Source organism: Zingiber officinale, chromosome 9B (assembly GCF_018446385.1).
Source record: "Zingiber officinale cultivar Zhangliang chromosome 9B, Zo_v1.1, whole genome shotgun sequence".
Lineage (NCBI taxonomy): Eukaryota > Viridiplantae > Streptophyta > Magnoliopsida > Zingiberales > Zingiberaceae > Zingiber > Zingiber officinale.
In genome coordinates this window covers 15,495,117-15,521,177 of record NC_056003.1, presented here as the reverse complement: position 1 = coordinate 15,521,177, position 26,061 = coordinate 15,495,117, and the positions used below count along the sequence as shown (strand labels likewise).

Below are 26,061 nucleotides of genomic sequence, written 5' to 3'. Positions count from 1 at the left end.
ACAGTTGCTATGAATTCCCTACAGTCACTGAAGATTTATTATTTAGACAAAGAAAGTCTTATCATTAGAACAGATTGTCAAGCGATTATAAGTTTTTTTTTTGAAAAATCTACAAATAACAAGCCATCCCCAGTTAGATGGCTAGCTTTCACAGATTATATCACTGGGATCGGGATTGGCATCCAGTACACATTGATGGGAAGGATAATCAATTAACTGACGCGTTATCTCGACTAATAAATTCCCTTGTTATTTCAGAATGGCCAAGCGAAACCCTCAGCAAGCTGGAGCTCGTTGCACTAGCCCTCCTGGAGTTAGAAGAAAAACCCAGCCCGAAGGCTCAAGAGCTGATGATCTAAGTTCTCAACAGTTTGGCTGCCTCGTGTGGCAGTATCAACAATTACTCCAATCAAGAAGGCAATTCCCCATCAACATTGACGATGATCAAAAGATCGGGGAGCAACTGTATGAACTACAACGGCAAGCAGCAGCAGAAGCACACAGAGCACTTCAGCAGCTTCAGCTGCTACACTCCATGAAGAGACAAGAGTGCCAACGAAGAAGTACATTTGACAACTGGTGGGGTGATTGGTATCCAGCCACCAAGCAAGTGGACGAACAGCTGGATACAGCGGTGCGGCTAGTGCAAGACGTGACCAGAAGGATGGAGTTCTTCCACCTGTAAAGACCTTGCGGAAGTGGTGAACCCGCAAAGAATCTTGTACCAAACCCACTAGTTTATATTTCCTATCTAGTACAGCAATAATGGATTGCAAGCTGTAAAGCATACCAAATGACTCAAAAGAAGATGCTTTCTTATCTCAAGGCATTAGGAGCACATGATGATGGAGCCCAATGAGCACCCAGCGTCTCCACTGACCTTCTATATAAGAAAGACCTTCTTTCCTTTAGCAGAGCATTCAAGCCATACTTGAGCTCTACTTGGAAAGTTTTCTGTACTGAAGTAGTCTTGCAACTTAATAGAATCTGTGAGTTCTCATCCTTTCTCCTTATTTCTATTAGCTTGCATCTTCATATATCCCTATACACTACTTCGCTTTTTAGCTCACTCAAGGCCCTAAACCAACCTGTGGCCACGCTTGCTGTGGAGAAAATTGCTGCAAACAAGTCCCTCCTCCAGCAGCGAAGCCATCTCCCTGATAAAAAATTCACAATGTTCAGATACACAATCTAAGATAATATAACTAGAAGGCGACAACCAAGTGAAGAATATAGTTTTCTTCTGTTTATTCTATCAAAAAGGTAGTCAGGTTAGTAATCTCACTGTGAATGTCATGGCAACAGTTGAAGACCCTTTCTTCAGTGTACTAAAATGTATGTTGCAAAGGAATAAAAATGTTTGCTTGTTGTAACACTCTGTTAGATTTCTGAGTAATCAAGAACTACATTCATATCTTTCTACACAAAAAGCATTACAAGGAATTCATAACTAAAGATAAATGACTACCCACAATACCATCATCCACAAGCCGCAAAAGATTCCACACCCAATACATGAACAATTCCTGTCACTGATTCCAACAAGAAAGCGGCAGTCACCCACTATTGGATTGAGAAATGTAATCATTCCAAGGCCATCGAAATCACAGCTTCCGGCGTCCTGCTTCTGCATCTGATAGTAGCTGTTGAAGGCATAAGAAATGTTCCCCTTGTCGCCAATTGCATTGCAGGATCCTCCATAGTACAATGTTGTACAATCAGCGACACTGCAGGCAAGCTTCATATGGTTGGTGACCGCAGCAGGATCCTGAGTCGGACTCATGATGCACCACCTTGGTGGAAGGTATGGAACATTCTTAGCATTCTCAAGCCGACCATTGCCAAGGTTCAAGGGGTACTTAGCCTGGCCATCAAAGGAGTAAATCCCCCAGTGCCGTTCGAAGTTCCCTGGTAAGATACTCTTTTGTTCTTCGTCGAGAAGACTGAAGAGATATACATCAACTGGAGGAACCCCTGGCCTCGAAGGTGTCCCTTTGTTGCTCATAATATGAACGATCAGGCCTTGGTTAAAAGCCTCTGCAGCAGTTACAGTTGCGCTCAGTGCTCCCTCTGTCGGCCAACCCACCTCTCCGATCGCAATGGGCATTTGACCATAGCCAATTCTGTTTAGTGCGGCAACTAAGGTATCGTAATTGCCATCGAAGGCGTTGTAGTAAACATTCTGACCGTCAACAACAGGATGAGAAGAACCCTCAAAAAAAGCATAATCTTGTGGGAAATCTGCACTTTGGTATAAACTCAGAAAAGGATAGATGTTGACGACAAAAGGAGAGCCATTCAAGTTAAGAAATGAGACGAGTTGTGTCATTATCTGTGTCAGCTCTGGTCGAAACGTTCCTTCAGAAGGAACTGATGCTGACTGATAAGCATCGGCATTGCAAGGAACTACTAGTTTAACATAGCCAGCAAGATTTACTTTGACTAGTGATTGCTGTAGATTGAGCATTGCAGGAAGGACAAACGATTGATATTGTCCTTGGTAGCTTGTGAGGAAAGGCTCATTTCCTACTGCAATGTATCTGAAAGTAGAATAATCTTAGTCCAGGATGACAATGCATGGTAATGTCGAGAAAATTCATTTGATGATTAAGCTAACTACAAATCATAAGTTCCTAAAAATCAGTAATTTGCAAATGTTAATGGAACAACTTGATTGAAGTTCAGAATCAACACAATAAAATTGCATAATGAATGAGAAAAAAATTAGGCAATTTGCCATATATCATGCCCCCTTAAATCACTTAATTTTTACCAAATCACACACCCAAAGAAAAATTATTTATGTTTAGAATCATACTAATAGTTACTAATTGAGAGAAGAAATGCATCTTGTTAAACAAGTGCCTAGCTAATCCAACAGTGCGATTAGAGGCTAAAAAAAGAATGGAAAACACATTACAGTTCTTAATGTTAATCCAATCTATACATCATATAGGTTTTGTCATTGCCATCAGCATGGTCAACAACTATCTATTTTTTTTTCTTGGTGGAGAACATTGGACTATATTGCTAGAAGAAAATTATAATAATTGTGATTGTAATTACAGAACATTATGGAACACTACTTTTAACTGAGAAGAACTAGAGGAAGTTCTAGCAAAGTTGGCTAATCAATACTCTCTACTGCTGTGTACTATTGATATGTAATTAATGTGAGCTTCAATACATCGCCTTATTTGTAGACTCCGATGATCTTGAGAATAAAGCTGTATTGTTGCTTATGTGTTCAGGAGATGAAACCAACCATTATCGACATCAAAGTAAATAGCAGCTATTTTAGAGCTTGTTTAATTCGAATACAAATGACAGTAGGGTTGTAAAAGAGCCAAGCCTTGCTTGACTATGGTAAAGTAATTTTGTTTATTTTATTAATCTTAAAAAAGAATTCAACCTTGTTTATTATAATGCTTATCGAGTTTGAGCTTTTACCAAGTTCAACTAGAGGCAAGATTGTTCTTATAATTCGGTTAGAACTTCAAATGTTGGCCTAGAAAATGAAAAATATTATTTTTGACATATTCAACATATTATCGATAATTTGAACTTGTACAATTTTATTACCTATACAATTTGTAAACTATTTAAAATAAGAGATATACAATAATCACAAATGCACTTGTGCTATATGTTCTTTGTATATTTGAATAAAAAGTAAAAGAAACATTGATAAGTTTGTAGATAATGTTATTCATGACCAGTTCATGAGCTTTATTATTGAATACTATTGGGTTAAGCTTGCTAATTTTCAAACTTGTTTATTTTGCTATCACATAGGCAACACAGTTGATCTGCGAACTCACTTCCCATGTTGTTTTCTTGAACCTAACTAGATGAAATATGTTATTAGACATATGAATCATTCATGTGTAAGGTTGCATACAATGGATCCTTTCCCGGTACCCCGTATGACGGGAGCTTCCTGCACCGGGCTGCCCTTTTACACATGAATCATTCATATTTCTAGTTAAAGAGCACAAGGAATAGGTCATGCTAACTCGAAATGAACACTCACTCTCAAGTCGTCGCTCAAAGATAAATGTTGAAGATATATTTATATATGTGCATAAACATATGGTGAAGAAATATCTAAGGTTGATCTATTATGATATACTCAATTAGACACACTTTATATGTGGATTTAGCAAACAAATAATTTTCTCCATGTAACATATCAGTATTTCATACAACAACAATGACGATGACAACAACCAAGTTTTTAACCCACTAAATAGGGTGGTTATATAGATGCTTGGGCTCAATTTCATACTATATCATTATTTATATTTAAATAAATTTTATCTTATTTTAATATTAGTAACCCAGTCTCTTTGATCTCCATTCGTCTGCCAATATTTTATACTCCTGCGATCACCGGATAGTATTTTATAAACTAATAGGGTGTATTTAATATCATCAAGAGATTGAATGACTTTCATTGACTTTTTTTAATGATAGATTTTGTGGAGTTGATAGATTTTTATTGACTTTTATAGAATCTCATATAGTTATGAAAAGAATTCCATGGAGTTCTATAGACTTTTTTACAAGACTTTTACAAACATTTGTAAATTTCACGGAAACATGTGGATTTAAGGGGGTGTATTCAAACTTGGAAAAGCGTAGGCGGTCATGGTCTCACACGATATTTATTTTCAAACAAAACCTAAAATACCTAATTAAATTTATTTTTTTTAATAAAATAATAAATAGTAAACTTGTCCATAAAAAACTTTTTCAACTTTTTATACTTTTATCCTGTTTTGGCTAAAAACAAAGAGAAGATAACGTCTCACTTAAAAAAACTTTAATAATATTAATCCTGTCTGAAGGCACGAAGCTAGAAAGTCGAGGAGGTGGCAGTTCCGCTGATTAGATGAAGACCTTGCTCTCTGCAAAACAAAACTAAAACCAGGGAAGGGGTCCCTACCGTTGGCCCTCCGACGCTCAAGTCAGAAACAGCAGAGGAAAAAAGTGAGTACTAAGGATAAAGATTTTTCTTGCCTTTCTTCATACCTGGCGTGCCCTTTTTATACCTTTTCTGGTGATCCTCTATCTTCCCTGTTTAATGATATTGATTAGCGACAGAGGATATCTTTATCTTGACTTATTCACATTTAATGATAGATGGAGTGTTCTATTTGATTTTCTCTTTCCTTTATTAATTATCCATTTTATTGCTTCATTAAGTGTATAATGTCAACGCCATTCTTCGAGCTAGACGGATGGCCCGCTCGGCTCGGGCTGTTGGACCATGTAGCTTGTTCTCCTGCCGACCGGACTAATTATACTTGTTTACTCAAATGCCCGATCGGATAAGGGTCTCTCCGATCAGCCAATGATCTAGTTCCCTGGTGTTGACCGCCTTGACTTTAACGTACACCGTGGCAATTGACTCGTGCCAGGTAAGCTCTTCCTTACCGCCGCATCATAAGCCTCCCCTTCAAGTCTAGTCGAAGGAGGCTACAAGTCCGACTGATTGGACAAGATGTTATTGGCAACTCTGAAGCCCGTTCGACCCAAATGCTATAGTGTCTGATCGGACTATGCTCAATCTATAATCGCTAGTTGGTCCACAAGCCAACATCACTCGGCTTCATTTCGCCGTTGCCGGGTTCAGTCCTGTGATTCGTTCCTTGCACCGATCGGGAAGATGAGCAACAACAAATTGTCTTTCGTTATGTGTCCTAGGGCAAGTTCGGTCATGGCTGACATCATCCATATTTCTTGAAGACAGTGCAAATCCCTGCTAATTATAGTTGAGCACGCGACCATACCTTTTTAAATAAGTTCATTAAATGTTATTCGGTGACCGCAGGACACATGTCCCGTACTGTCGTCGCATGCTCGATGTGACAGGTGGACATTCACTTGTGACGAGACGTGCGCCTTTTCAAAATCAACGGTTGGATCTGCTTCTAGGTATACGTAACCTTGGATCGGACGGCTAAGGTCGATCGACCGCGAGGTTTATAAGCCTCGCGTGCTTCACCATCTTCCTCACTTTGCGTCTTCGTCTTCGTCGGTGAGCATCTTGCGACACTACGTCCTTCGCCTTTTTCGTCAATCTCAGCGATTTCTCTAGTAAGCTCTCGTCTCTTTTCAATCGAATCTGTCTATTGGTCTTTCTTAGTGTCCTCTCTTTTAGTCGAGTTTCTTCGTTGTTTCCTGTCGACTTTTATTTCCCATGGCAAGCTCTTCTCAACCTCCTGTCTCCGTCCCTGGACTCTGGTATATGTCCATTGAGTCCAGGTTCGACGGAGGCGATGTTGAGAGTTTGAGAGCTACCTTTGAAATTCCATCTGATTATCAAATTGGTCTTCCTTCGGCTTTTGACCGCCCGAACGAGCTGCCTCCGGGTTTTGTATGCTTCTTTAGGGACCAATTTACTGTCGGTCTACGATTCCCAATCCACCCTTTCTTCTCTACCGTTTGTAAATATTTTTATATTCCTCTCTATCAACTAGTGTCGAACTCCTTTCGATTGTTGTGCGGGGTCGTCGTTCTGTTTCGCTTGCAAGACATTCCCCTCACTCCTCGGCTCTTTCACTATTTCTATTACCCCAAACTGTCTGCGCCGGGGACTTTTCTCTTCTAAGCCCGAGTGGGCCTAGTCTTCTTTGACAAGATATCGTCCTCCAACAAGCATTGGAGGGACTACTATTTTTTTGTTCGCTTTCCCTAGCGGTCGAATTTCCCGACCAGGTGGCAATTAGAAGTGTCGAACCCTCCAGAGCTCAAGAAATACAAGAGTCGCTCGGACTACCTTCATGCAGCTTTCAGCTTAGCCGATCAGAAATACCATATATACAAGTTGCTGCTAGAGGGTGTCATCTATGTGTTCGGCCTGAGCCCGATCCGCACAAGGCTTCCGTCCAGCTTAGGTACGCTCCTTCTTGGTCTAACTTTTAAATCTAACTGATTTCTCCTTTTCTTTTGCAGCCCAAGTCATGTTGCATGCACGTCTGGTCGGCAAAGCCAAACTCGCGGACGCAGAGATCAATGCTACGGCTGTGGCTGAGTTAGAGAGCCATGGTTTGCAGCCGGTCGACTCTCAGGAGGATCCACTCGGAGAGAGCATAGGAGCCCCAGCTCAAGGGAGCGAAGGAGTAGTCAGTCGTACGGTCAGCGAAGCAGTGGTTATAGCAGCGAATCCCCCACCCGAGCGGTTTCCGATAATTCAAGTTACCGAGGCCTCGGAATCGACTTCTTCAAGGGAGCCGTTGATAAGCCGGAAGAAGCGCTGCGTAGAGATTGTTGCCCGAGCCACAACCTCTACTGCACAAACTCCAACCAGGACAAGCCCACGTCTATCATCCGAGCGGGGCGAAACCTCCACACCTATGCCTGAGCAAGCGACGGCCACTCCACATACTTCGCTTTCATCCGATCGGACACCGTCCTTGTCCGGTCTACCACAAGGAACAATCTGTGTATCGCCGGTCGCTTTCCTACCGCCTCTGCCGAAGACCCAGAAGTCTTGCGTCCGCCCAATGTCAATGTCTCAGTCGGGTGGCAGAGCAACCTCAGCCTCGTCCACTCGAGTGGCTAGCGCCACATAACGGCGGTCATCCATCTACCGACGGATGAGTGGCGCGACTCTGACAATGCTGACTCCCAAGCCCCGGAGCACCAAATAATTATCTAGGGGCCGCTTGCACAGATATGGGTCGATGCCAGGGCCCGTGCGGCGGTCATGCCTCTAGGGGCGCTTGCCGATAGTCATACCTAGATGTCAATTCGGGTAAGTATTTTACATGTTACTATTCGTCGCCGCTTGACTATAAAAAAAATTTTCCTTCTTCACAGTATTGAGTGGAGAACCTGACTATATGCCGGAGGCTTGCATTTTTTGAGCAGAAAGTCAAGCAGCTGTGGGCACCGAGCGACCAATCATCTTCTTCTCAAGCGTAGCTGGAATAGTTGAGTTCTGAGATGACTCAACTAAGAGTCAATCTGAATAAGAGCTCCGAGCAGCTCGAAGCGGAGAAAGGCAAGAGCGCCGAGCAGCCGGTACAGCTGGTCTGACTTAATAAACAGGTTGCCTCCTTTGAGTTCAAAATTCACTCGGCCAATACTAGGAAACTCCGTGCCATTGAAGATCTAGAGATAAAAAAAAAACAAAGAGTTTCGGGTGTTGGCTCAGAACCTGAAGGAGGTCGAGGCCGCGCTGAAAGTTGAGCGGGATGGACGGTCGTCCGAGCATATCGCAGTGAAGATCCAGCTCGCCGCAAAAGATGAAGAATTGGCTAATTTGAAGGAAGAGCTGAAGGCTTCCCATGCGGCTTTAGAGACATAACGGGGAGCCGAGTCGAGCAGGTTTGATCTTATGAAGCAAGCTTACATCAGCTCAGAGCAGATCGGGCACTCCGTTTATTTAACCTTTCAATCGACGGGCGCTCGATCAACTGAAGGAAAGCGGCTACCTCCCCTCCACCCTGACAAGCAAGGTCATCAGTCGGGACAAGCTAATTGAGTCGCTGCCCGACGATGTCTTAGATTATTTGGAGTGAGCCTGTTGAGAGTTTTGCTTCTGTAAAAATATTCTTAAGTATCAATGAATGCTCGTCCGTCCAGCTAACTCTTAGATTCTTTCTCGTCGTTTGACATTTTAATTTTACGCCTTGTATTTTAGTTCAAGCATTGTCGCGCAAACTCAAGGGTGGCTTTGTTGATCAGCAACGAGTTATCTGTATAGCCGACTGATCAGTTCCGGGTTCAAGGTTGCCGCTCGACCGTTGATGAAGATGTGGGTTTAAGGCCGTCGTTCGACCGTTGATGAAGACATGGGTTTAAGGTCGCCGCTCGACCGCTGGTAAAGATAAGGGTTTAAGGTCGCTGATGAAGACATGGGTTTATAATCGTCGCTCGACTTATGAGTCTGGAATGCTTGCAATTTTATTCATACTTGTCCTGCATTAGGAAGACATACACTCACATACAGGTAAATATAATCATTCACACACCTCTTACCTGGCCATATAGGGTTGGAGGTGGTTCGCACTCCATGGACGCTCGAGTCATCTTCCATCTCCTACTTCTAGATAATATGCTCCCGAGCAGAGTTTCTGCACGACCTTACAGGGTCCCATCCATGGAGGTTCGTGTTTGGTGACGTCACTAACCGGTTTTATCCTCTTCCACACTAGATTGACGAGCTAGAAGGACCGCGGGATAACTCTCCGGTTGTAGCTCTGTTTCATCCGCTGTCGGTATGCCATTAGTCGAACGATAACTTTTTCTCGTGCTTCATCAACCAAGTCTAGTTCCATCAGCCTCTGCTCGCCGTTCTCTTCGTCATAGTGCTGCACCCGATCGGACTCCACTCCGACTTCCACCAGGAATAGTGCTTCACCGCCGTACACCAAATGAAATGGCGTCACGCCGGTCGCCTCCTTTGGGGTCGTGTGTAGGGCCCATAGGACGCTAGGGAGTTCGTCGACCCAGCTGCCTCTTGCGTGGTCGAGCTGAGCTCGCAATCCTCTGAGAATCTCCCGATGGTTACTTTCGCTTGGCCGTTTCTTTGGGGGTAAACCACCGAGGTGAAGGCCTGTTGGATACCATAGCTTTCGCACCGTTCTTTGAGCCTCCGATCGGCAAATTGCCTCCCGTTGTCTGAGATAAGCCGTCGGGGGATGCCGATGATGTGCGTAGATTATATACTCTTTTATGCATGTTTTTACGCACATTTACATACTTTGAGCATGCTTGATCTATGCATTCTTATACTTCCAGCTTTCCTTTTAGCATATTTACTCTTTTAGTTCGGAGATCTGCTTTTTGTGCATTTTCTGTACACAGGAGTCGAAATTGGTGAAGATTGTGCGTCCTCGGACAAGCTTGGAAGGAATTGAAGGGAGAGAGCATCAGGCCGTGTACCACACACGGCCGTGTAGTTTTAACAGGAAGGGAAGAGGACATGGCCGTGTGAATCTCACACGGCCGTGTCTTGATTTGAAGAAATTAGAGCAGATGCCTTACATGGCGTGTAGATCTACACGGCCGTGTGAGGTTTCCAGAGGCCAAGCAAGTGGTGGTCGTGTGCACCACACGGTCGTGTAGCATTTCCAGAGAACAGAAGGGTCCTGGCCGTGTGAGTCACACGGCCGTGCAGCTTTGGCAGAGAATGAACTGGACATGGCCGTGTGAATCTCACACGGCCGTGTCATGGGGCCGTGTGGCGCCCGATTTCCTCCTCTATTTAAACCCTCCTTCATGAATTGAAAGGGGATCTCTCCCCTTTTGGGAGAAGGCAAGATTTGGTGGTTTCCTCCCATTCTTGGGAGGATTTCTGGGTGATTCGAGGGGAGTTCTTGACGATTTCGACTCCGGAGCGAGGATTAGATCCGAAGACGAGGCTTCTTCGTAGATAAGTTTTCTCTTTCCCCCTTTTCTTGGTTTCTTGGATTGGGGATTTAAGAAATGCTTGTAATCTTTATTTCTTCGGGTATTCTTCCTCGATTCATGGAGTAGATCTTGTATTCTAAGATTAAGGGAGTATTTGTATGATGGATTGATGTAATCTCTTATGGATTTGCCAATTTCTTGTTTCAATGACATTGTCTTACTTGTATCAATTAGATCTTGAATGATTAATGGTGATTTTTGCTTAATTCTCATTCTTGATTGATTGTTTGGATTTCTTGTGGACTTAGTAAAGATAAACTCTCACTCGATCATCCGAGGGATCCACGTGACAGGTGCAAGCCCGTGTAAGGACGTTTGAGAGATAATCTTGAAGAGGAAATAGGAATATTCAAGAGAGTAGGATGGATCTTGTGATTAGTTTCTTGTATCTTGATAGATTAATAAGTTGTGGGCTTCTATGTTGATATCCGAGGAAGGCATAGTAATAGGTGCGCTTCTGTGTAAGGACAACGTAATTGATCATATTTAGATACATTTCTCAGTCCTTAGCCGGTTATCTATTGCAAGAGAGAACCGGCAACTTTCTACAAGTGTTTGGCAATTGAGGGATAAGAATTGGTGAACCATTTACATTCAAGAAATCTTACAAAGAAACCGAAACTCCTAGAATCTCCCTTATCATAACCCAAAACACTAAACTCTTGTTTGTTGATCTTTAATATTAGATTTGTTTACCTTCACTTTGCATTTGAAACAATTGGACAGTTGTTTAGCTAATTCGCATTGAGACATTTCTGGTGCTTATTCCAGTCCATGTGGATACGATAATCTTTTATATTACTTGCGACATTTCCGTACACTTGCGGAGCGTAACAAGTTTTTGGCGACGTTGCCGGGGACTGCGCTATAACATTAGGAATTATCAATTGAGTTAGACTAAACATAACATTTGTTTTCCTTTCATATTGCATAGTTGTAACTAATCATTAGATTTCTGTTTTTACTTTCTTGTATAACTTTTACTTCTTGTTAATTCTTTTTGTACAAATTCAATTCTGCATTTTTTATTCTTTTATTTTTCTTTTTCTGTTGAATTGTCATTTGCTATCTTGTTCTTGTGTATGCGAAGATCTAACTTTGCAGGAAATTCTTTCCTTTTGACCCTGAGATTGACAGAACTTTCCATAAAAGAAGAATTCTGCAAAGGCAAATTGAAGAACAGGAACATTTGAACATGGCGAATAGACCACTCAAGGATTATGCAGCACCTTATGCAAGAGGTTTTCGATCTAGTATTTCAAGACCTTCAGTGGAAGCTAATAACTTTGAGATCAAACCCGCAATTATATCTATGGTGCAGCAGAACCAATTTGGTGGAGGACCTCATGAAGACCCCAATCAACACTTAGAGGTCTTTTATGAAATATGTGGTACCATGAAAATGAATGGAGTTCCTTCAGAAGCAGTTAGATTATTATTATTTGGGTTTTCTTTAAGAGATAGGGCAAAGCAATGGCTGAATTCTTTGGCCCCTAATAGCATCACCACTTGGGAGCAGTGTGAGCAACAGTTTCTTGATAAATTCTATCCACCAAGCAAAACAGCTCATATGAGGAATTTAATTGCAAGCTTCAAGCAAACTGACTCAGAATCTCTTTTTGAAGCATGGGATAGATATAATAGTATGCTCAGACAATGCCCACATCATGGGTTGGAAAGATGGTTAGTGTTGCACACTTTTTATAATGGTATCAACTATCATACCAAAGTGTCCCTTGATTCAACTGCTGGAGGGGCACTTATGAATAAAAGTTTAGATGAAGCTGAAGAAATTATTGACAGTGTAGCACAAAATCATCATCAATGGGCAAATGAAAGAAGTGGTGGCTATTCTTCTGTAAACCCAACAATTAAAGCATCAGGGAAGTTTGATGTAGATGCAGTCACTCTTTTGTCTGCAAAATTGGACGCTCTTACAAAGAAATTTGAGAACATGGGGACTAGTGCTAATATGGTCAATGCTATTAGTACATCTTGTGAAGTATGTGGGAGTTCAGAGCACTCAAATGACTCATGTCCATTGGGAGCTATCACTGCACAAATCAATCAACTGGAACAATGTGATGCAATCATGAGTTACAATCAAAGGCAGAACAACCCATACTCAAATACTTATAACCCTGGATGGAAGAGCCATCCCAATTTTTCTTACAGAAATAATCAAGATCAAGGACCATCTATGGGGGCAAGACCAAATTTTCAAGCTGGGCAACAAAATTTTCAACATCTATCTTCTCAAGGCTTACCAAAGTCAAATATTGAAAAGATGCTTGAAGAAATTATCTCAAGTCAGAATGAAATGAAGCAAGATTTAGCAAAGCTCGTTGAGAATGGATAATTCTAAAAAGCATCAAAAGATCCAGGATAGTCAAATTGCCCAACTAGCTTCCTCATCATCCAGAGCACCAGGACAACTTCCAGGAAAACCTGATGTGAATCCTATGGAGCATTGCAATAGAATTGAGCTTAGGAGCGGACGGACCTTGGGAGACTCCCAAGTGACTGCTCCAAAAGGGGTACAAAAAGAAGAAGAGCTCTCTCCTCTTATACCAAATCAGATTCGAGCTAATGAGGAGAGTACCATTGAGGTTGAAGAGACTCTTCGAACCATCATAGCAAAGCTGTCCCTTTTCCCCAGAGACTTACAATGCTCAAGAAAGATGAAGAATTTGACAAGTTTTTAGAAAAAGTTAAGGAAATTTGTGTAGAGGTACCTCTTATTGATGCTATTCTTCAAATGCCTAGATTTGCCAAATTCCTGAAGGATCTCATGTCAAACAAGAGAAGAAGAGGAGAGGTTGAGACAATTGCGCTTAGTGAGGAATGTAGTGCTATTTTGGAGAAGAACACTTCCCCAAAACTAAAGGACCTAGGGAGCTTTTATATTCCTTGCAACATAGGAAAAGAATTTTTTGAAAAAGCTTTTTGTGATTTGGGGGCAAGTGTTAGCCTCATTCCCTATTCAATTTGTAATAAATTAGGTCTCAAAAACATTAAACTTACTACTATGGCACTTCAACTTGCTGATCATTCCTGCAGGTACCCTTTGGGTATTATAGAAGATGTGCCAGTTGAGGTGGATGGGAATGTTATTCCCACAGATTTTGTCGTGTTGGACATGGAAGAGGACCCCAGGATTCCTATCATATTAGGAAGACCTTTCCTTGCTACAGCTGGAGCTATAATTGATGTCAAAAATCATAAGCTTTCTTTGGTAATTGGTAAGGAAAGGGTGGAATATGATCTATCTAATATCTCTAACCATGTCTCGTCTCTTTTAAATGTTTGTAGTAGGACAAGCATTTATAAACTTGAGGAATGGAATTTCCATCCTCATGGAAGGCCACCAAACGAAGGAGACAATGAGGTGGGAGATGTTGGGAGAAGATCTCCCAACAAAAACGAAAAGTATATCTGTCCTCCAAGGGCGAGGAAAAGAAGTGAATGATCAAGTTTGGTCGAGCTAAAGACCTTAAACAAGCGCTTCTTGGGAGGCAACCCAAGGGTTCTTTTAGTTAGTTTTGATTTGTATTTTAATTTCTTTTAGTTTGATGCATTCTTTTAATTTTGTTTTCAGGTTAGGTGCAAAACAGAGCCCGGCCGTGTGCTATACACGGCCGGCAAAGGTTGCAGAGCCAGACACGGCCGTGTAGGATCTCCCGAGGAGAAAAAGGTCTAGGTCGTGTCTCAAACACGGCCGTGTAAAGAATCCCGAGAAGAAAGATGGAGAGGTCGTGTCCCAGACACGGCCGTGTAAAGAATCCCGAGAAGAAAGATGGAGAGGTCGTGTCCCAGACACGGCCGTGCGAAGAATCCAGAGAAGGAAGAGGGGGAGGCCGTGTGGATCTGCACGGCCCGTGTAGGAGAGTTATTAAAGTCTTCTTTCTACCTTACACGGCCAGATCTTGGCCGTGTTCCGCACACCCCCAACTCTCCAAAACATCTCTTTCTCTCCCAATCTCTTAAAAACTCCTCTCTAATCTCTCAAGATCTCTTAGATCTGGATTCTCCTCCTCTCTAAGACTTGGACTTTTTATTCTCCTAACCTAAGATCTTTGCTCTTTGAAGTTTTGTTCTTTGAGTTCCATTTTTCCAACCCTAGATAATTCTTCCCCTATCTAAACTCATCAAGATGTCCAACATTTTGAAGAAACTTCGCAAAGGAGGTGGTGGATCCAGTGGAGACAAAGAGAAGGAGCCATCAAGGGACAAAGGAAAACAACCAGTGAAGGGCAAGGGCAAAAGGACTTCACGCAACGAAGGTAATGACAATGAATTCAATATTGTGTTTAGAAACGATGATCAAGTAACTAGATTTGCAATTCTTGTCAATAGAAAGATAGTGTGTACTAGATATATGGACCCAACTGTTCTTGATATGCTTGGAATTAGAGAAGATGTAGATTTGATGATTGGGTTTTTGGATTGGAGTGATATTATGTACACACATTTGCCTACATATCCTCGTCTTGTTTTGGAATTTTTAAGTTCATTGGATGTCCATTTTACTAATGAAGATGATTATTTTGGAAAAATCTCATTTAGACTAATGAATCAAGAATTTCTATGGGCATTTAGTGACTTTAATTCTTGTTTTGGATTAACCACCGGTAGCCCTCGTAGGTTTAATCCAAGGTTTAATTGGAATCATTTTTGGAATTCAATAACCGGGTTATATCAACCTTATGAGCCTTCAAGAGCTAAGGCCTCCCATATGCAAAACCCCATCTTTAGGTATCTACATAGAGTCATGGGTAAAACTATTTTTGGTAGGGGAGAGAGTGATGGGGTGGTTAAAAAGATAGAGCTTTATGCTTTATGGGCTATGCTTTATAAGGTTGAATTTGATTCTGGTTTTCATTTTGTTCAAACCTTATTAAGATCTGCTAGGGCATCATCGGGATCAATTGTTTTTGGTGGTTTGATTACCCGAATAGCTTATAATTTAAATCTTGATGTTGATGGGTTGGAAATAATTCATGGTAATGACATGATTGACATTGATGCATGTCTTGCTATGAAAATGATCGTTCGGGATGAGAATGGTTTCGCGTTTCCTAGGAGGAGTGGTTCTACTTTACCCCTTCCTTTTCCTGAACGAACTACTATTCGTAACCCGGCTAATTGGGTAATTTCTGAGTTAGATTTTGAGGATAACCCTTCTATACCTAGAGACACTGAGCCACATCATGAGCCCTCGTCATCTGGACACCCGCAGCCTTCTAGTTTTATGGAGCCTGCTAGGCATTCTTTTGCATATGGCACGGGATCTTCTAGGTTTGATTTTTTAGATTTTCGTACATCTCTAGAATCACTTCATGAGAAGCAAGATGCCCAACGAAAAATGTTGGAGGGGCGCTTCTCTTTATCTGATGATCAGTTTAGGGAGGTACAAAATCATTTTCAGTTTACGAGGAATTTTCAAGGTCAAGTGGCTGAATTTGTGCAGGATTATGATACTGATCAGGCTAGGATGAGAGATTTTATGCAGAGCATGATGCTTACTAGCCAACAAGTAGATGCTTTATATGAGTATCATAGATCCTTGGGTGAGATTCCAGGTTTTCCTAGTTTTCCTATTGGCCAACCACGTCGTAGAGCTCCTTTCCCTCGTCCACCTCCACCTCCTCCACCATATTGATTTCATCGGGACGATGAAAAGTTTAAGTCTGGGGGGTGTTACTGTTTAGTTTGGTTTTCAGTTTTTAATTTTTGTTAGTTTTTCATGTTGGTTCATATTTTCATTGCTTGTTGCTTTATTTTGTTTGTTTTTGAAATAATCATGGCAAAAAAAAAAAAAAAAAAAAATTTTGAGAACATCAAATCTTCACTTATATGCTTTCTTGGATTCAAGTGAAATGTTAGCACGATTATTGTCTTGATTCATGATGTTCGAATGATGCTAGTAGTAAACTTTGTGTAGTTCTTTTTTCTATCTTGGGAAGCATTAATAAGCTAAGAATCTTATGGTGATGAGTTTTAGTTTTGGTTCAACCTTAAGGATTTTATCTTCACTACACTTGTGCTTGATGCTTGAATAGTTGATGTCATTGAAATAGTCATGATTCATCTTGTTTGCTTAGTACTTGGTTTCCATGGTGATTTCTCAACTTTCATTTTGGTTACTGGATGAGGCTCAAATCATTAAAGCTCATTTGGAAAAATCAAAATATCCTAACATGTGTGCTAAAAGTACATTTGTGAATAAGTTTTGCACAATGCAAACACTTATTAAAAAAAATAAAAATAAAATAAAAAAAATAAGGGATATAAAAAACAGTTGTCATGAGTGGAATCTAGCAAGTCACCCCTTTGAGACCGAGTTAAGTTACTGGGGAAATGACTGCTTAGCTTTCCTTGAGATTGAGCACACCTTTGAGACCTTGGGTTAGTTGAGAAATATGAACCAAGTGAATGGTGAGTAAGTGCCTATCACTGGTTACTTGTCTTTCACTGGAAACACTAGGAATTCAAATTTGATGACGACTTGACTAGGACATGGATTGAAACTTGAAAGGTGTTGAGTTACTTTTACACTGTGCACAAGATTCTTATGCTTGAACCATACTTTACTTGTTTCCATGATCACGCTTGTTAATGAAACTTTTTGATAGAGTTAGGAAAGTGCACTAGGTTTTATGAATGTGTTGTAGAACATATGAATTTATACTGCAGCATTTTGCTTGAGGACAAGCAAAGGTTTAAGTCTGGGGGTATGATGTACGTAGATTATATACTCTTTTATGCATGTTTTTACGCACATTTACATACTTTGAGCATGCTTGATCTATGCATTCTTATACTTCCGGCTTTCCTTTTAGCATATTTACTCTTTTGGTTCGGAGATCTGCTTTTTGTGCATTTTCTGTACACAGGAGTCGAAATTGGTGAAGATTGTACGTCCTCGGACAAGCTTGGAAGGAATTGAAGGGAGAGAGCATCAGGCCGTGTACCACACACGGCCGTGTAGTTTTAACAGGAAGGGAAGAGGACATGGCCGTGTGAATCTCACACGGCCGTGTCTTGATTTGAAGAAATTAGAGCAGATGCCTTACATGGCCGTGTAGATCTACACGGCCGTGTGAGGTTTCCAGAGGCCAAGCAGGTGGTGGCCGTGTGCACCACACGGCCGTGTAGCATTTCCAGAGAGCAGAAGGGTCCTGGCCGTGTGAGTCACACGGCCGTGCAGCTTTGGCAGAGAAGGAACTGGACATGGCCGTGTGAATCTCACACGGCCGTGTCATGGGGCCGTGTGGCGCCCGATTTCCTCCTCTATTTAAACCCTCCTTCATGAATTGAAAGGGGATCTCTCCCCTTTTGGGAGAAGGCAAGATTTGGTGGTTTCCTCCCATTCTTGGGAGGATTTCTGGGCGATTCGAGGGGAGTTCTTGACGATTTCGACTCCGGAACGAGGATTGGATCCGAAGACGAGGCTTCTTCATAGATAAGTTTTCTCTTTCCCCCTTTTCTTGGTTTCTTGGATTGGGGATTTAAGAAATGCTTGTAATCTTTATTTCTTCGGGTATTCTTCCTCGATTCATGGAGTAGATCTTGTATTCTAGGATTAAGGGAGTATTTGTACGATGGATTGATGTAATCTTTTATGGATTTGCCAATTTCTTGTTTCAATGACATTGTCTTGCTTGTATCAATTAGATCTTGAATGATTAATGGTGATTTGTGCTTAATTCTCATTCTTGATTGATTGTTTGGATTTCTTGTGGACTTAGTAAAGATAAACTCTCACTCGATCATCCGAGGGATCCACGTGACAGGTGCAAGCCCGTGTAAGGACGTTTGAGAGATAATCTTGAAGAGGAAATAGGAATATTCAAGAGAGTAGGATGGATCTTGTGATTAGTTTCTTGTATCTTGATAGATTAATAAGTTACGGGCTTCTATGTTGATATCCGAGGAAGGTATAGTAATAGGTGCGCTTCTGTGTAAGGACAACGTAGGTTCACGTCTAATTGATCATATTTAGATACATTTCTCAGTCCTTAGCTGATTATCTATTGCAAGAGAGAACCGGCAACTTTCTACAAGTGTTTGGCAATTGAGGGATAATAATTGGTGAACCATTTACATTCAAGAAATCTTACAAAGAAACCGAAACTCCTAGAATCTCCCTTATCATAACCCAAAACACTAAACTCTTGTTTGTTGATCTTTAATATTAGATTTGTTTACCTTCACTTTGCATTTGAAACAATTGGACAGTTGTTTAGCTAATTCGCATTGAGACATTTCTAGTGCTTATTCCAGTCCATGTGGATACGATAATCTTTTATATTACTTGCGACATTTCCGTACACTTGCGGAGCGTAACAGCCGAACAGGCATAAGATATTTTGCCAGATGAACTTGATGACCATCTATTCACTTATCTTTGCCAAAGGTTCGACCTCCATCCATTTTGAGAAATAGCCCACAGCGACGAGTAGGAACCTCTGCTGACCGATTGCCAGGAAACGGTCCCACGATGTTCATGCCCTATTGGTCGAACGGGCAAGACACCGTAGATATTTTCATCTCCTTGGTTGGTCGATGTGGGATGTGATGATACTTTTGGCAGGACAGACAAGTGGCTACAGTCTGAGCGGAATTTTCTTGAATCGTGGGTCAAAAATATCCGGCGAGAAGGATCTTCCGGGCTAATGAACGGTCGCCCTGATGATTCCCACAGGAGCTTTGATGTACTTCTTGGAGGATGTACTCTATGTCTTCTGATTCGACGCACTTGAGCAGGGGCCTAGAAAGGGCTCGCTTGTAGAGTTGATTCCCGATCAACGTAAATTGTCAAGCCCTTTTCTTCAGTAGACGATTAGCCTCCTGATCAGACGGTGTTACACCCGGTCGGAGAAATTTGATGAGTGGCGTCCTCGGAAGGAGAGGTCTTTCATCCGATCAATGTGTGCCACCAGTAAAACCTGCTTGATCAGGTATTCAATCACGACCAGCGTTAAGGAGCTAGCTAATTTGGCTAAGTCGTCTGTCGAATAATTGTCTGATCGGGGAATCTTCTGTATAGTGACTTCTTGAAAACTTGCCCTCAGTTTTTCGAAGGCTTCTGCGTAGAACTTGAGTCGGGAGCTGTTTATTTCGAATATCCCTGACAACTGCTGAGTGGCTAGCTGAGAATTCGAGTGAATGAGGACCTTTGTGGGCCCAAAGTACCGCACCGCCTGCAAGCCGACAATTAGCGCTTCATACTCGATTTCATTATTGGTGGCCCGATATTCTAGCCGAACGGAGAGCTGAATTCGGTCTTCCCTTGGTGAGATCAATAGTATGTTGATCCCGCTCCCTTGCCGAGTGGAAGAACCATCCACATATATTCTCCAGGTTGCTTTTGGTTCCGTGTTCTGGACTTCTGTGACGAAATCAGCTAAGGTCTGTGCTTTGATCGCCGTTCGGGGTTGATATTGAATATCAAACTCGCTTAATTCAGTTGTCCATTTGATTAGCCGCTGGACGTCGCTGGGTTGAGGAGGACTTTTCCCAGGGTACTATTGGTCATGACGATGATCGGATGAGCAAGAAAGTAAGGGCGGAGTCTCCGTGCGGCAAGCACCAGAGCGTAAGCTAACTTTTCCATATCAGCATAGCGAGATTCAGCATCTTTCAATATATGACTTAAAAAATATACAGGCTGTTGTTCGTGACTGTTCTGCTTGACTAATGCCGAGCCGACCGCATGCTCTGTGGATGACAGATAGATCCAGAGAGGCTCTCCAACGCTCGGCTTAGCTAGCACAGGCAAAGAGTTATGATACTCTTTGAGCTCTTCTAAACCTCGGTCGCACTCTGCGTCCCATTGAAATCTCGTAACACGGTGCAGTACTTTGAAGAATGGCAGACTTCGATCGGGCATCTTAGAGATGAACCTAGAAAGCGCGGTGATCCTTCCGGTCAGTCGTTGGGCCTCCTTCAAATTGCGAGGTGGAGGCGTGTCTTGTAGGGCCTTCACCTTACTTGAATTTGCCTCGATCCCCAGCTCGGTCACGATATATCCGAGAAAACGACCGCTCCTAGCATCGAACAGACACTTGCTGGGGTTCAGCTTCATTCTATAGGTTCTTAAAGTTTGACACGTTTCCTCAACGACCATACAAAGGTCGACTGCTCGGAGGGATTTTATTAATATGTCATCGACATAGATCTCCATGTTTCGCCCGATCTGCCTACGGAACATTTTATTCATCAGCCTTCGGTAGGTTGCTCCGGCATTCTTCAGTCCGAACGGCATGACGTTGTAGCAATAGGTTCCGTCGGTCGTAATGAAACTGACCTTCTCTTGATCTTCTTAGGCGAGCAACACTTGGAGGTAGTCCTGGTATGCGTCGAGCATGCATATTAATTAGCAGCCTGCTGTGGAGTCCACCATTTGGTCGTCCACCACAATGAAATTGATCGTCCGTGTCCTCTTCAGCGGCTCTTCCCTGAGCAAAACGGCTAGGCGTAGTTGGCCGATCGGCAATACTTCATTGCCGGTGAACCCGTAGAGTGGAGTCGTCATGGGCAGTAAATCGCTCCGGTTGATTTGCAGCTGATTAAATGCTTTCTTAAATGTGATATTTACCGAGCTTCCTGTGTCAACAAAGGTACGGTGAATAACATAATTAGCTATTACCGCTTGGATAATCAGAGCGTCGTCATGGGGGATCTCTACCCCCTCTAAATCCTTCGGACCGAAGCTGATCTCAGGTCCCTTGGCCTTCTCCTTGTCGCAGCCGACTACATGAGTTTCAAGCTGCCGCAAGTGCAACTTTCTCGCTCGATTGGAATCACCACCGGTCGGCCCCCCGACGATCATTCCTATTTCACCACGGGCGACGTTACTCCTATTTTCTTCCTCTCGAGCTGAGTGTCGTCTCCGTTCGACCTGCTTCCGAACAGGACTTGAACTGTTCCGTCGTTGAGATTGATGGCGGCGTGGTTCGACCGCTGTCTTTTCGTCTTCCCTTTGCCCAGTTGATCGCGCCTATATCTCCAATCGAGCGACGGTGATTGACGATACTACCTTCTTGGGGTCGGCCTGCTAGCCAGGTAGTAGTCTCGTGTATTATGAGTCGCCGACTGATGAAAGGAGCAAAATATCGACGCCCATATTTTGCCTCTGGAGGCTTTTGGGTGTCCGACCCCAACGTGCTGTACGGCATGCATCCTAGGCTCGTGTTGTGGTTGAGTTCCTCCTGAACGAGGCCCTTTAAGAGGCTGATGGCGGCTCGGTTGACGCCGCTCGAACGCTGCCGCTGGTTCGGCGAGTGCCTCCTTTTTCCTGGCCGCCTGGGCTTCTTCTACATTGATGTATTCATTGGCCCTTTTTTGCAGATGGCCAAAGTCCTTTGGCGGCTTCCGAATGAGTGACCGGAAGAATTCTCCTTAGTGAGCCCCAAAGTGAAAGCGTTTACCAATACATCAGAGGAGACTGCTGGGATGTCCATCGCCACCTGATTGAAGCGTTGGATATATGTCCTTAAAACCTCTCGCGACCCTTGCTTCAATGAGAATAGATTCACGCTCGTCTTCTGTCGCTCGGAAGTCTTTGAAGTTGTGGACCGAGCCGCTCGACAAACGTTTGAACCAGCGTTGTGTCGATCCAGATAACGTGGTAAGGAAGATTTGGCATTTTACGCCAATCGTTTATTGGTGCAGCGTGGTTGCGTTGTCAAACTTAGCCAAGTGGTCGTCAGGGTCAGTCATCCCATTATATTCCCCAATCGTCAATGGGATGTAGTGCTTCGGCAGAGGGTCATTTAGAATCCCCTCTGAGAAATGTTGATTGACCCGTTCGGATGAGTCGTCCTCCCTGGTTTCCTTTTTCTTGTGTTTCGAACAGATGATTCATCAGAGGATGATCCCCGATCTCTATCAGCCCGGCCCCTCTCTTCTGTCGGGGTCCAAAACAGCGCTCGACGTAGGGGGACGGGCGCATGAGGTGTTGGGGTTGCAAGGTTGCAAAGATAGTCCTATATTGAAAACACATGGAAAAGATCATGAGTTTATAAGAGAAAAGATATCTCCATTGGTATGAGGCCTTTTGGAGAGAGCCAAGAGCAAAGCCATGAGGGTCTAGGCCCAAAGTGGACAATATCATGCTATTGTGGAGATATCTAAATTCTTTTCGATCCTACAATTGGTATCAAAGCCCGGACTACCAGAAGGTTTAACCGCCAACTGTGCATAAGAGTTATGGTCTGATTGAGCCATGTGGGTACAATATTGACCTCAAACAAAGAAAGTGGGGGCTCTTATGTTCGGATCAAGAGGGCCAGACACCAGCAGGAAGTCCTAGTTGCGACTAGGCAATGAAGTCCTAGTAGGTCGGGTGGACCGAGGGGCAGGAAGACCTGGTGGGTCGAGGATCGGACGTGGGAAGCCTATGGTCCTTTGTTTGAGGGGGGATTGTTGGGGTTACAAGATTGCAAACATAGTCCCATATTGAAAACACATGGAAAAGATCATGAGTTTATAAGAGAAAAGATATCTCCATTGGTATGAGGCCTTTTGGGGAGAGCCCAAGAGCAAAACCATGAGGATCTAGGCCCAAAGTGGATAATATCATGCTATTGTGGAGATATCTAAATTCTTTTCGATCCTACATGAGGTTCTTCCCCATAGGTGTCGATCGGCCTCTTTCCATTTGGGTCCCGAATGGAAAGATGTTCCGTTCGGTCTTCTCGCTCAGCCCGTCTATCTTCAGTGGAAGCTGCAGGCTCCTGTACTTGTCGTTCGGCCAACGCTTGTTGTTGCCGTTGCTCCAATATCTTCATCACTTGATCTTGTATTAATGCGTCGAGATCCTCTCGTGTCAGTGTCATTGTTGTGAGTCGTCCAACGTCTTCCTTCTTCTTGCTCGGATGCATGCTACGTTCCCACAGACGGCGCCTAAATGATCCTGTCTGAAGGCGCGAAGCTAGAAAGCCAGGGAGGTGGCAGTTCCGCTGACTGGATGAAGACCTCGCTCTTTGCAAAACAAAACCAAAACCAGGGAAGGGGTCCCTGGGCGTTGGCCCTCCGACGCTCAAGTCAGAAACAGGAAAGGAAAAAAGTGAGTACTAAGGATAAAGATTTTTCTTGCCTTTCTTCATACCTGGCGTGCCATTTTTATACCTTTTTTGGTGACCCTCCATCTTCCCCTGTTTAATGATATTGATTACCGACAGAGGATATCTTTGTCTTACTTCTTCTCATTTAATGATAGATGAAGTGTTTTATTTGATTTTCTCTTTCCTTTATTAATTATCCATTTTATTGCTTCATTAAATGTATAATGCCAACGCCATTCTTCGAGCCAGACGGGTGGCCCGCTCGGCTCGGGCTCCCGGCCCGCGTAGCTTATTCTCCTACCGACCGGACTAATTATACTTGTTTACTCAGATGGCCGATTGGACAAGGGTCTCTTCGATCAGCCAAAGATCCGCTTCCCTGATGTTGACCGCCTTGACTTTGACCTACACCGTGGCAATTGACTCGTGTCAGATAGACTCTTTACCGCCGCATCAAATATAATTTTAAATCCAACAATATTATGATAATTTTTAATATTTTTATTTATAATTTTGATCCAAATTAACCTGAAATGTTGGTCAACCCTTTAATTTGTCAAACTTTTAATAAAATGTTAAATTGATGAATTTGATTAGTAATAAAATTAATATTATTATTATTATTATTATTAATTTGATTAGTAATAATATTATTAAAACAAATAAATATAAATATATAAAATTTATTTAGGAATTTTTAAAATTTAATAAATTTTATAGAATATTTTTAGAACAAAATTTATTAGACTTTATTAAATTATCTATTAATTAAGTTAAGAATTAATTTGATTTATTAATATATATTTTATATTAAAACCTACTGTCTCAAGTTTCTCTTCTCTCTATGCACAGCGCCGCCGTCCAAATCGACTTCGACTTCGACCTGCTCGCAAATAGTCAACGGAAGTATCACCGGCCACCTCAAACAATTTTTCTATTTATTTTCCTTCTTTCTAGCGCACCGCAGGCTTCACCAAATAACACTCATTGTTTCCCCATCACGAGCAATCGGAGAAAAAATCTCCGCCTGCAACCCGCTACCGTGAGTCGCCGCCTGAGAAAAGGCTGCAAGCGGCTGTTGTTTCGTTCCAGCCGTTCTGATCCATTCTTTTGTCGTTATAACGTCGGAGAACGACGTTTCAGAGGACTCTCAGCTTCGCATGAAATGCATGCTGAGTGGTTGATGCAGGCCGCCAAGAGATTGAACAAGGGCAGGACCTTTAAGATCAAAGAAATAATCAAAATCAAGGAACAAGAATAGAAATGACTTATTTGTAAAAAATTAAAGTGATTTGAAGTCTATAGAAATCTTAAGGATGAGGAGAAGACTTTTTATTTTATTTTTAAAATTGTACCAAGTGTTTTGGAGAACCCTTATTGGTTAAAATTTATATCCAAGGATTTCTAAAAGAATCCATGAAAATCTATTGAAACATTGGATACCAAAAGATTTTCATAGAGTTTTAAAAAATCAAGTTTGAATACCACATGACTTTTTAAAACTCTATAAAAATTTAATTTAGATACCACTAGATTTCTATAAATTTTATAAAAGTCTAGATTGGATACACCACTTTTAAAATCCACAAAAGTCATTCAAAATAATTAAAAGTCTAACATTGAATACACCCCCTAAATGTTTTCTCCCGAGCAAGCATAAAAACAATCAACTGGCAGACATGCTAACATATGGTAAAACAATCAACTATAAAATTAAACATGTTCATCTTCATCCTCGGACTGCCAACAACATACCTGATATCAACCCCGGCTTTAACCATGTACCTCGTCACATTCTGACTCATCCACAGGTCGGAAGCAGCGGCCGAAGATGCCAAGACGGCCAGTAACTCGTTGGGGATCCCCACCATCACCTCGATGCCGCTCCCCCTCAGCGCCAGGAGGACGTCGGGGTCGGCGTCGAACAGCTTCACCTTCCCGATCCTGTTCTCCTTCATCAGATCTACCACCACAGCCGGAGGAAGCTTATGGGAGGACACCGTCCCCCAGTTGACGCCGACGGCAGAATCCACCCAAAGAAGCCATCTGCGGAGTAGAAATCCCCAAAGCAGGATGTTCGCCCAATGGAAAACTTCCATTTCCGCCAAAGCTCCGATCTTTACCGCGACTGCGTGGATTCAACCAGCATTGGCATGGGCTTGGAGCGACGACTGGCTCCGACGGACTCTGGTGAACTCAGGACGTTGAAGAAGTGGAGAACTCCGAGGAAAAGAAGAGAGCTCAACGAAGCATATGGGATACAATGATCACAATCAAAATAAAAAACGAATCTTACAGTTCCAGTGTGACATCGACACATGTATGCATTATAAGATGGAAGCCATTTGATAGAATTGGAGGTCGTAAATTACATGACACCTTGTAGCTAATCCAAATAGACCTTTCACAAAAAGAGAAGGCTGATGAGTTCCAGTTGAGTCATCGGACGATGAAAAAGTGATCTGAATATATAAATAAATAGACAATTAATTAATTAATTAATTTTGTGAGGTGGATTTGAGAGCTGGTAATTGTTGATAATTCATGGATAAATTGATATTGA

At 42.4% G+C, this 26,061-nt stretch overlaps 1 protein-coding gene, 1 long non-coding RNA gene and 1 other non-coding gene across 3 annotated transcripts in view; 1 reads left to right on the top strand and 2 right to left on the bottom strand.

The window, feature by feature from the left end:
- The window catches only part of LOC122024308, a 13,837-nt gene extending 12,462 nt beyond the window's left edge, over nucleotides 1-1,375 (top strand). Inside the window, exon 2 of the long non-coding RNA XR_006123390.1 lies at nucleotides 259-1,375. This is a non-coding gene — a long non-coding RNA (uncharacterized LOC122024308). The remainder of the gene's footprint in view (nucleotides 1-258) is intronic.
- LOC122024307 (glucan endo-1,3-beta-glucosidase 6-like) lies at nucleotides 1,360-26,061 on the bottom strand. Its single transcript, XM_042582906.1, has 2 exons — nucleotides 25,254-26,061; nucleotides 1,360-2,540 (listed from the first exon to the last, which is right to left on the bottom strand). Exons 1-2 carry the CDS (start codon nucleotides 25,595-25,597, stop codon nucleotides 1,451-1,453), a joined length of 1,434 nt encoding a protein of 477 aa, XP_042438840.1. The 5' UTR covers nucleotides 25,598-26,061; the 3' UTR covers nucleotides 1,360-1,450.
- LOC122025930 lies at nucleotides 11,994-12,099 on the bottom strand. Its single transcript, XR_006123934.1, has one exon. It is a non-coding gene; the product is annotated as a small nucleolar RNA R71 (small nucleolar RNA).